The sequence below is a fragment of the Electrona antarctica genome (assembly GCF_951216825.1).
Source record: "Electrona antarctica genome assembly, chromosome: 17".
In the NCBI taxonomy this organism is placed as follows: domain Eukaryota; kingdom Metazoa; phylum Chordata; class Actinopteri; order Myctophiformes; family Myctophidae; genus Electrona; species Electrona antarctica.
In genome coordinates, this window is record NC_136798.1 from 29,645,341 (window position 1) to 29,657,840 (window position 12,500).

At 45.7% G+C, this 12,500-nt stretch overlaps 1 protein-coding gene across 1 annotated transcript in view; it reads left to right on the top strand.

Annotated features, from left to right (window-relative positions):
* galnt14 (UDP-N-acetyl-alpha-D-galactosamine:polypeptide N-acetylgalactosaminyltransferase 14 (GalNAc-T14)) overlaps nt 1-12,500 on the top strand; it is a 146,787-nt gene that overhangs the window by 116,448 nt on the left and 17,839 nt on the right. The window contains exons 10-13 of the mRNA XM_079526229.1: nt 931-1,057; nt 2,355-2,447; nt 2,579-2,662; nt 4,757-4,901. Coding sequence (XP_079382355.1) covers nt 931-1,057; nt 2,355-2,447; nt 2,579-2,662; nt 4,757-4,901 — 449 coding nt within the window. The remainder of the gene's footprint in view (nt 1-930; nt 1,058-2,354; nt 2,448-2,578; nt 2,663-4,756; nt 4,902-12,500) is intronic.

The window sequence follows — 12,500 nt, forward strand, 5'->3', positions numbered from 1 at the left end:
ACAGGTGTGATTTTTATTAGTATTATTGCGAACGCAGTGATTGCGAACGCAGTGATTGCGAACGCAGTGATTGCGAACGCAGTGATTGCGAACGCAGTGAGCATTTACTATGAGACCCAGCAGATCATGTCTGTCTGTGTGTCTGTCACGCTGTAACACCACCGGCCTGCCACCAGAGGGCGCAGCTGTATCACACACAAAAACACACACATGCACGCACACACGCACACACGCACGCATGCACGCACGTGCATCGCACGCACGCACGCAAAAAAAACTTAAAAAAATGAAAACTTAAAAAAATGAAAACTTAGAAAAATGAAAACTTAAAAAAATAAAAACTTAAAAAAATATATATAAATAAAATAAAGCTCTGTGTGTGTATGTGTGTGTGTGTCAGACTGCCACAACAGCTGCGTTCGCTTCCCGCGTCCACGCGTCTTACTTGTTAAATCTCATACACTATCCTACAGTATACTACACAGTGCTTGTTCTCGTACACAACGTATCTTGTCAGTAGTCTTGTATTAAAGATACTTTGCTGTTCTTTTGGGTTGTCACTGCGCCCCGCGGGCCAACACAAACTCCCTGTAAGAACCCCACACTCAGCAGATTCCCAAAGGCTTCATGTATTTGTGTATGATTTTTAGCTTGTGCATTTGTATTATATGAATAATGCGATGCCGCTTGTGTGGAATATTTAAAAAATAATAATAATAAAATTATGTCTGATTTGTAGGTCATGTTTGGATTCTGCACGGCACAAGAACAGGGCCAGGGAATCTGTCAGTTCCCCGTCCCTGTCTCCCCGGGGACGTATCTGTTGTTTTATTTAGTAACGCGCGCGCGTGTGTGTGTGTGTGTGTGTGTGTGTGTGTGTGTGTGTGTGTGTGTGTGTGTGTGTGCGTGTGCGTGTGTGTTTTCCTGCAGAGATCTCGTTCCGTGTGTGGCAGTGTGGAGGCAGTCTAGAGATCCTTCCCTGCAGCAGAGTGGGTCACGTCTTCAGGAAGAGACATCCATACGTCTTCCCCGAGGGCAACGCCAACACCTACATCAAGTGAGTTACAATTTGTGTGATCAATTGCTGGTTCTGGACAACCGGCGATCCGACGGACTCCGACTTTCTCTTTAAAAATAAAAGTTGTATGCGAACAGTTACTTTTTTTTATTTTTTATTTTTAAGATATTTTTTTGCGGCTTACGCCTTTTATTGGTTTTTGAAGGGACAGACAGTAGGCTGACAGGAAACGGGAGAGAGATGGGGGAAGACATGCAGTAAAGGCCGTGTCGGGCTCGGGAGTCGAACCCACGGCACACTGCGACTGGATTACCAGTCGGGTGCCCAGACGGTTACGCCACCGCCTGGGCCGAACAGTTACTTTTAACAGTAGGAAATAGGTGGTTCTAATGAGCATATCTCTCACTAGCACGACAGCTGTTAAACTTCTTCCACCTCCCCAGCCTCCTGTTGTAGTAACGTTGAGGCCTTCGCTACTCATTCAATGTGGGTTCATGCAGTATTATCGTGTTCTCTAATAACTGCTTATCTTTAGTTTGAGCCCTCTGAGGGATTCATCTGTCTAATATCATGTCATGTAATAACTGTGTATCTTTGGCTCTGCTTCCTGGGGGGGTGGGGGTCTTGCACACACATTGTTGTGGAGCATGGTGGGAGCAGAGCCATGGTGCCAAATGCAATGCAATATCATTACACTTGAAGATGTTATCTAAAGGAGTGTGCTGACTGAACTGTGAATAATGAAGAGCAAAGTGTGCATCATACATTATTAATGAAGGGTTCCTCTCATCAGAATATGAGACCGTTCACAGCTCAGCTGATGGCTAATTACTACAGAGAGAGAGAGAGAGAGAGAGAGAGAGAGAGAGAGAGATACACAGAGACAGAGTGAGCGTTGAGAATAAGATAATGGTGAAACATTAGATAGACATTGGATGAGAATTACTCCCATGCACACACACACACACACACACACACACACACACACACACACACACACACACACACACACACACACACACACACACACACACACACACACACACACACACACACACACAGAGAGCAGATGTTTGCAGGCAGCAGGTGTCTAATGACGGCATGCTAATGTGTTTATTTATCTGTTGTTCCGTTCCTCAAACCATCGCCTCCATGTACCGTCATTAACTATCGCGTTAACCTGTTCAAAGGTTGTTGTTACACTGTGTGTGTGTGTGTGTGTGTGTGTGTGTGTGTGTGTGTGTGTGTGTGTGTGTGTGTGTGTGTGTGTGTGTGTGTGTGTGTGTGTGTGTGTGTGTGTGTGTGTGTGTGCGTGTGTGTGTGTGTGTGTGTGTAGGAACACACGGCGCACAGCAGAGGTGTGGATGGATGAGTTCAGACTGTTCTACTATTCGGCTCGTCCTGTTGCACGAGGGAAGTCCTACGGAGAGTAGGTCACACACACACACACACACACACACACACACACACACACACACACACACACACACACACACACACACACACGCACCTATAGTTAACTCTCCTTTACTCTCTCTCTATATTGTTCTATCTTGTCAGTATCCGAGGCAGAGTGGAGCTGCGTAAGAAGCTCCAGTGTAAATCCTTCAAGTGGTACCTAGACAACGTTTACCCCGAGCTCAAGTAAGAAACTATGTGTGTGTGTGTGTGTGTGTGTGTGTGTGTGTGTGTGTGTGTGTGTGTGTGTGTGTGTGTGTGTGTGTGTGTGTGTGTGTGTGTGTGTGTGTGTGTGTGTGTGTGTGTGTGTGTGCGTGCGTGCGTGCGTGCGTGCGTGCGTGCGTGTGTCGCACGTCCCTGCTTCATGATCATTTACTGCAAATGTGTTACCTGATGAAGACAACTGTAGGTGAAAATGTTGTACTGCAATCTAATAAAGTTATATTGGGAGGCAGTGTGCATATTCTGTCCCCTACCCTACAGCATGGATTTACGCTTTGCAGCGCTTTGTGAGCTTGTAGATGTGCTATTTTCACTGTCTGTCTGTCTGTCTGTCTGTCTGTCTGTCTGTCTGTCTGTCTGTCTGTCTGTCTGTCTGTCTGTCTGTCTGTCTGTCTGTCTGTCTGTCTGTCTGTCTGTCTGTCTGTCTGTCTGTCTGTCTGTCTGTCTGTCGCTTGCATAAATTCTCTCCTTCTCTCAGCGCCAGTTACACAACTTTCCTTTCGCTCAAATAATACGCACGCACCCACACACGCACGCACGCACGCACGCACGCACGCACGCACGCACGCACGCACGCACGCACGCACGCACGCACGCACACACACACACACACACACACACACACACACACCCGTCACCCACCCAGCCATTCTTGTCTCCATCTAAGCACCTTAATCAGCTCCATTGTGTTGGTGAGTGTTTCTGTCTCCACTGTGATTGGCTGGAATCCCATGAGTCTTTGCTCCTCCTGAGATGAACTCACTGCCCCTTCACACACACACACACACACACACACACACACACACACACACACGTTCAGGAGAACACATTTACGTATTATATCTTTATTTGTGCAGTACACAAACACGCACGTACACAGTCAAACACACAGATTCATGTGGACATAATAATAGTATGATATCATGCAAAAGCTTACTGGCAAAAATGCTAACAATGCACACACTTGCACAGGAACAAACACACTCCTTATTGGAACCTTATCTAGCGCGCACACACACACACACACACACACACACACACACACACACACACACACACACACACACACACACACACCCTAGAGCGCAGATTTATGCATGGCAGGTTGATGTTAATCCCTGAGAATTAAGAGGCTGAGTCTCTAGAGAAGACTGACTGACCCTTAAAACATAAAATAACCTTTAACAGGTCTATAAGAAAGAGAGAGAGAGAGAGAGAGAGAGAGAGAGAAAGAGAGATATGGTGTTGAATTAATGTCAGCTTATTTTAAGTCAAGGTTAAGAATAGAGGGAGAGATTTTAAAGAAAGAATGTTTATGAAAGAGTGGCGTGTGTGTGTGTGTGTGTGTGTGTGTGTGTGTGTGTGTGTGTGTGTGTGTGTGTGTGTGTGTGTGTGTGTGTGTGTGTGTGTGTGTGTGTGTGTGTGTGTGTGTGTGTGTGTGTGTGTGTGTGTGTGTGTGTGTGTGTGTGTGTGTGTGTGAGCGTGAAAGTGTTTGGGGAATAATCTTTGCATGGCCTTAGCAAAAGTCTTAACACATTCATCTCTTTAGTGGTTTAGCTTTATGCAATTGTTATGGTGTCATTTATATTCATAGGGTGTTTTTGTATTGCTTGTTCATTGGGTGTTTTCTAATTCCTGCAATCTCCTCACCCTGCTATAGAACATGTGAGGAGACATTACTGCACACATTTCATTACAGAGGCTCTGACTGCGTGAGGCCTTGGGCATTTTAACACTTGACATATAACAGGTGGTTTGATATATTAGAGTTAGGTCTTTTACAGTTTGCTATTTTACGGGGCACCCTTTTTGCTCCCTATTCAAAATCATAAAGCGGATTATTTACACCGTAAGTGTATTTTTTTTTACGATCATCTTGATGTTTGTGTCGTCGTATGTGAATTGTGAATTGTCATTGTGCCTTGAAAGTCAAGTTCACTGCATGGCCGTACGTCACTCAAATTGACGTCAGTTTTCGTCAAGCGGCGCAGTGTGCGGAGAAAGCGCAGCTGCCTCGCTCCTACAGTGTAATGACCACAGTGTTTGTCTGCGTTCCAGAGTGCCTGATGACTCGGACTCCCAGTCCGGAGTGATCCGACAGAGACAGAACTGCCTGGAGTCCCACAGGGTGGAGGGACAGGACCTGCCAGCACTCAGCCTGGGACCCTGCATAGGAACCAAGGCTGTCCCTGCCATCAACCAGGTGAATACATTGTACACCTACTGCTCCCCCTGCAGGTTGGGATAGTGTACTGGTACACCCTGGAACTAAATGTACTACACCCACTGTATGTTAGGATAGTGTACTGGTACACCCTGGAACTAAATGTACTACACCCACTGTATGTTATGATAGTGTACTGGTACAACCTGGAACTAAATGTACTACACCCACTGTATGTTATGATAGTGTACTGGTACAACCTGGAACTAAATGTACTACACCCACTGTATGTTATGATAGTGTACTGGTACAACCTGGAACTAAATGTACTACACCCACTGTATGTTATGATAGTGTACTGGTACAACCTGGAACTAAATGTACTACACCCACTGTATGTTATGATAGTGTACTGGTACAACCTGGAACTAAATGTACTACACCCACTGTATGTTATGATAGTGTACTGGTACACCCTGGAACTAAATGTACTACACCCACTGTAGGTTATGATAGTGTACTGGTACACCCTGGAACTAAATGTACTACACCCACTGTATGTTAGGATAGTGTACTGGTACACTCTGGAACTAAATGTACTACACCCACTGTAGGTTATGATAGTGTACTGGTACAACCTGGAACTAAATGTACTACACCCACTGTATGTTAGGATAGTGTACTGGTACACCCTGGAACTAAATGTACTACACCCACTGCAGGTTAGGAAAGTCTACTGGTACACTCTGGAACTGAGGGCCCTGTTTTGCGCTACCCACTATTTGAGGATTTCAGCATGGCCAAGTTTCTATCTTCCGACTCCAGCCATATCACTAAAACACCTCAGCTATCCGTTACATTATGCAAGCCGTTATGTCCAGTGCTATCTACACTCTGTCCATCTCTGCCCATGCCGAGCGAAGAAGCAGTCCAACGTTGCCTTGGAATAAAATTATATTTGATACACAAAATTATCACTCACTCATTACTGATTATAGAGAACTTTAAATTCTATAATTAAAATGAATGGTCTGGTGGTGTGCTTATTGCAAACGCAGGTCAAACGACATTTTGTTTGTCATTGTTAAACTTAACTGGCAACTGCTGATAAAAACACAATTCAAGTGATACAGGTCTGCACATGTGGTGAGTCACTTCATGGATCAATTTCAAGACTTTTGCAGTAAAAGTAAAACTCAGGTCAATCCATTTCATGAAGGGGACATCCTAAAGATATAAAAAAACGTCGTTTTTTGTTCTACCCCGGGTAGGGGTATAGTAAACTTTTGGGTTTTTGGTTCCTGCACTATAAGTGAATGCTAAGTTGATATAAGCGAGTATACATGTTGATGGAGTGACCATGCTGCTGCCATGATGCTACTCTCTTTCTCTCTCTCTCTCTCTCTCTCTCTCTCTGTCTCTCTCGCTCTCTGTCTCTCTGTGTCTCTTCTCTCTCTCTGTCTCTCTCCCTCTCTCTCTCTCTCTCTCTCTCTCTCTCTCTCTCTCTCTCATTGCTCATTAGTAGATGTAAATCAGATTCCTGCTCGAGAATTTCACAGTTCACAGCCATAATAAGGTTAGAATGAGTAGAGAACAATCAGAGAGGCACACGCACGTGCGGCCACATTGGCCTGCAGGCACTGAACTCATTTTTCCAATATGAGCAAGAAACATCGGGGGGGGGGGGGTGTGTGTGTGTGCGTGTGCGTGTGCGTGTGTGCGTGTGCGTGTGCGTGTGTGTGCGTGTGCGTGCTCCCATCTCTTCCTGCCATAATGAATAACCTCAGGAGTCTCATTATTGTGTGTTTAGAGTTGGTGTCGATTCCTGGTCCACACTCTGCTCTAACAAGCCTCCACAGAAACACACAATCACTGTGTCAGCAACTATTTGCTGTACTGGAGATGGTTACAGTCATATAAATGTACAGTTCTGGGTTTCTAACCTTTATTCTTTCAGGGGAAGTGTTTTTGCTTCCTTCAGCACAGCCCTGCTTCACATTAATTCACTCTCCCCCACGGTTTATAGTGGAGCTGCACAGACACACACATTCCTGCTTGTGGTGGAAGCTCCACAGTATACAACTGTTGTCCAGTAGAACCTCTGTCTCCCACTGACTGAGGAATGATACCAAACTACTGGAACATCTGGTCCAGTGTGAGGAAAGATACCAAACTACTGGAACATCTGGTCCAGTGTGAGGAAAGATACCAAACTACTGAAACATCTGGTACAGTGTGAGGAAAGATACCAAGCTACTGAAACATCTGGTCCAGTGTGAGGAAAGATACCAAACTACTGAAACATCTGGTACAGTGTGAGGAAAGATACCAAACTACTGGAACATCTGGTCCAGTGTGAGGAAAGATACCAAACTACTGAAACATCTGGTCCAGTGTGAGGAAAGATACCAAACTACTGGAACATCTGGTACAGTGTGAGGAAAGATACCAAACTACTGAAACATCTGGTCCAGTGTGAGGAAAGATACCAAACTACTGGAACATCTGGTACAGTGTGAGGAAAGATACCAAGCTACTGAAACATCTGGTCCAGTGTGAGGAAAGATACCAAACTACTGAAACATCTGGTACAGTGTGAGGAAAGATACCAAACTACTGGAACATCTGGTCCAGTGTGAGGAAAGATACCAAACTACTGAAACATCTGGTCCAGTGTGAGGAAAGATACCAAAATACTGAAACATCTGGTCAGTTTGGGTCCCGGGGAGACATCTAGCTAAAAGGTAGAGTATATTAACATCATGGCATCGTCCAAACTGTAGCTATCAATAGTCATGTACGTAACTTGATGTGCAGTTTGGGCACAAAGCTGCTCTGCGTTCACATTTTATTTTAGCTGCGCAGGATTTCCCCTAAATTAGCTGTTGCTAGACAACCAACTACCAATCCCTGCAGCGCAGTCCGTCCATGCTACAGCAGCACGAGTAAACTACAACCTGCTCATTGGGAGCAGTTAGGGGTTAACACCTCAACCACCCAGGACGAAGTTCACCGTCCTTTCTATTAGTAACACCCAGCGCCCAGGACCAAGTTCACCGTCCTTTCTATTAGTAACACCTAGCGCCCAGGACGAAGTTCACCGTCCTTTCTATTAGTAACACCCAGCGCCCAGGACCAAGTTCACCGTCCTTTCTATTAGTAACACCCAGCGCCCAGGACGAAGTTCACCGTCCTTTCTATTAGTAACACCCAGCGCCCAGGACCAAGTTCACCGTCCTTTCTATTAGTAACACCCAGCGCCCAGGACGAAGTTCACCGTCCTTTCTATTAGTAACACCCAGCGCCCAGGACCAAGTTCACCGTCCTTTCTATTAGTAACACCCAGCGCCCAGGACCAAGTTCACCGTCCTTTCTATTAGTAACACCCAGCGCCCAGGACGAAGTTCACCGTCCTTTCTATTAGTAACACCCAGCGCCCAGGACCAAGTTCACCGTCCTTTCTATTAGTAACACCCAGCGCCCAGGACCAAGTTCACCGTCCTTTCTATTAGTAACACCCCAATCACCCAGGACCAAGTTCACCGTCCTTTCTATTAGTAACATCCAGCGCCCAGGACCAAGTTCACCGTCCTTTCTATTATTAAGTGCCTTGCTCAAGCATACAACGCGGCGCGTAGCGAGCTTGTAGATTTCACTAGTTTGGGTCCCGGGCAAACGTCTAATTTATTCTTTGGGTCTTGAGTTAAAAGGTTTGGGATCCACTGGTTTTGACCATACAGTATATGGCTGGAACTGCAAACAAACCTTTGCCCACTAGTACTACTTCTTTGGGGTCTTGAGTTAAAATACCTACTACTTCTTTGCAGTGCAGTTATTATTTTCCCCACATTATTTCCATCCAGTTTTACGTTCAATTTAGATGTGACCGTACGTACGGTATATGAGTAGATTGAGATCTCTAGATTGTCTGGCTACGCACGACTGGGAATGACTAATACATTTGGCAGATTTAAATTATGTTCTTCAAATATTTGAGAAAGGAAATTGCTTCACTGTGTGTGTGTGTGTGTGTGTGTGTGTGTGTGTGTGTGTGTGTGTGTGTGTGTGTGTGTGTGTGTGTGTGTGTGTGTGCAGCGTTTCAAGGACCATAATCATAGACAGGAAGGTCAGAGGAAAAGTCACATCGCATAATCATATTCATGTTCACACACGCACATGCATGCAAACACGCACGCACAGGTGGGTGCTAGTGTAACATAACAAACCTGACCTAGTTACACACTATATAAAATGTGTGTGTGTGTGTGTGTGTGTGTGTGTGTGTGTGTGTGTGTGTGTGTGTGTGTGTGTGTGTGTGTGTGTGTGTGTGTGTGTGTGTGTGTGTGTGTGTGTGTGTGTGTGTGTGTGTGTGTGTGTGTGTGTGTGTGTGTACTTCATTGCATGACCTGCATGTGTTGTGGTAATTAGTGACTTCAAAAGGCTGTGTCTCGAACGTTTGTGTGTGTGTATGTCCCTGCGTGCGTGAGTGTGTGTGATCGTTCATAATATAGATGTCTTGTTGGCATGCGTGCGTGCGTGCGTGCGTGCGTGCGTGCCAGTGCAAAACATCCTCCCACACACAGGGAAATGTTTAGCCTTAGCTTTTATACTGAGCTGTACTCCCTTGCTCAACTCAACCTTGTATACTTTTATACTGAGCTGTACTCCCTTGCTCAACTCAACCTTGTACTCTTTTATACTGAGCTGTACTCCCTTGCTCAACTCAACCTTGTACTCTTTTATACTGAGCTGTACTCCCTTGCTCAACTCAACCTTGTACTCTTTTATACTGAGCTGTACTCCCTTGCTCAACTCAACCTTGTACTCTATCATTATAAAAACCGTCCACGGTGGCTGGGAGGATATTTGGTTACATTGATTGTATCTCCTCCTACTCCGTTTCTGCCCATGTGCCTGCTTCTGAGCAAAAGCCTTTCAGAGTGGCGTAAAAAGCTTACGTAAAAAATAATAATAATATTAATAATTTTGTTAAAATGTCCCAAACCCTGACAAACTTCAGTTAGTATATTGTCGCTGTCGGGTGGAAACCACATGACCCAAACTGTTACTTTTCAGGATTCAAATTCAAAAGTCTGCACGCTTGAAACACAAGTTTCTTGTGTGGCGTTGTAGTATGATCAAGTAGGGCGTTAATTTACAAAAACAATAATACAAAAAAAAAATATATATATATATATACCAGTAAGACGCCTAAGGGCGAGAAGCGACCAGGTCGCGTGCACACATCCGCCTGGGTGACAGCAGACTGCTGGGCGAGCACTGGATCTCCATCCATTCTCTATTTATGAAAGAAATAAAATATTTAAGGTGTTTTTATTTTTTATATTTTACTTATAGAGGGCAAGTATAATGTATTAAGGCATATTTGTCTTATTAGCCAGGGATCCTTTTAAGACCCTGGACTCGCTCTATGCTGATAATAACCACTTTCCTCCTGTCATTAGTGACGTATAAATAGGGTTAAAGTTGTTAAACGGATTGCTGGGGGACCCCCTGGAACCCCCTGAACGACGCCTTCCAGACTCCACTTTGAGAAGCACTGCATGGTAAAGAGAGCACCGTACCCTACAACAGGGGTTCTCAACCCGTGGGTCGCGACCCCTCGGGGGGTCGCCAAATTAGTTTAGGGGGTCCCCAAATTATTAAAAAAAAAAAAAAAAAAAAGATTTTTTTTTCTTTTTCAAATAGCTAAATTATAACAATGCTTAAAACACCAAAAGGGGTTCCCGCCCAAAATGGTTTAAGGTTATTGTAGCAGTCAATTTATATTGGGGGTCGGGAGGGGGCGGGGCGGGGGTCCCGAGACGTTGCCAAAGCATTTCCGGGGGTCCCCGGCCAAAAACGTTGAGAACCCCTGCCCTACAACACGGTCCACTGGCATTCCAAAACCAAGCCCTGAAATCAATGGGGTCATACTCATTATAGTCCTGTTGAAAAGAAAGAAGAGGGCTTACATGGGGGGGGTCCGGAGGGATCTGGAGAAGGCTGTGGCGGGTGCAGGCAACCAAAGGAATGACAGCCTGGATGGCAGGCTACAGGCCAGGAGCTCCGCGGAGGTGCCGGGGTTAAGAGGATTACTGGCTACGAGCAGTCAAGCAGCGTGGTGGAACGGTGCTAATGAGCTGAACCTGTTCTTCAACAGGTTTCCATCTCCCATGCAGGCGTCCCCACAGAGTGAGCTCTCAGTGACGCTGCCCATAGGATAGGTGCTAGTACCCCCTATTCACACCTCCCCTAATCTCTACAGACAGAACAGGCAGTACCCCCTATTCACACCTCCCCTAATCTCTACAGACAGAACAGGCAGTACCCCCTATTCACACCTCCCCTAAACTCTACAGACAGAACAGGCAGTACCCCCTATTCACACCTCCCCTAATCTCTACAGACAGAACAGCAGAATCTGTCAGCACCTAGAACCATTGGCCAAACCAAGTTCCTGTTTTACACAAAAAAGAGGTGGTGCCCCCAGAGGCAAAATCAAAAATGTTTTTCCTCGAATGGGTTCCCAGATTGCACCTCCCCCTCTTCCAGCAGCAATGCACCTACTCACTGGGTGCAACATTGAGGAACCGCGATCGGTTCCATCACATTTGGAACCATTTCGGGCACAGGTTTATCAACACTGTCAGACTTCAGGTCTGCTACACGACTACAATACCGGTGATTCTCAATCATTTTAATTTCAAGGACCACCATAGCTCTGAGAGGGTGGTTCCATTTGAACATTCTCAGAGTTACAGACCTGTAAGGGTCTATTTGGAACTCCTTCGAGTAACCCAGAGGGTCCCTGGACCCACCGAGCCTGGATGGCATGAACGGGGTCTGGATCAGTGGAACCAGAAAATGGCCGCCACTGCTATCGTGCTATGCCCTGGCCTGTACTATACAGTATGTGGACCCTAAATGGACCATCCATTTGGGGAAATTTGTACATTCTTCTCATAGTTAAACTAGAAAAAGTGCCCCTCGGGGCACAGGTCTCCACCAGGGCAGGTCAGGTTGTGGCCTCCAGGTGGCCCTATAATAGGCCAATGTGAAAAGGGTGCCATTTCTTCTTACACCTTGCATGGCAATTAGATGATTTGCGGCATTTTGTTCCAAAAATGTGTGTTGCAAAAATCCACCTGTTGGTGGCGCTATAACAGACCAATGTGAAAAGGGTGGGATATATTCCTCAGCCTAGTAGGAAAGTCTGTGAAAGATTTCACATAAAATTGCACACTGCGTTCATGATTTGAGGCTTTTTGTTCAAAACGGGCCAATCCTGCAAACTTTAAAAGCCAATGTTAGCCAATTAGGATGGAATATGAAATATCGGACAGATCCGTCTTGAACACATGAATATAGAGATACTGTGTCATGATTAGCGGGTTTTTTGGACAAAATCTGGAGGAGTAATATCAATGTGTTTACAAAAGTCGGCCTCCTGGTGGCGCTATAACAGGCCGTTCTGGAAAATTTGGGGCAGAGGTTCATTGTTGGCATCCAGGGAGTGTGTGCAAAATGTGGCATCGACCGGGTTAACGGTGCCAGAGATTAGCTGGTAACGGAAGGAAGGACGGACGCACACGCACGCACGCACGCACGCACGCACGCACGCACGCACGCACGCAC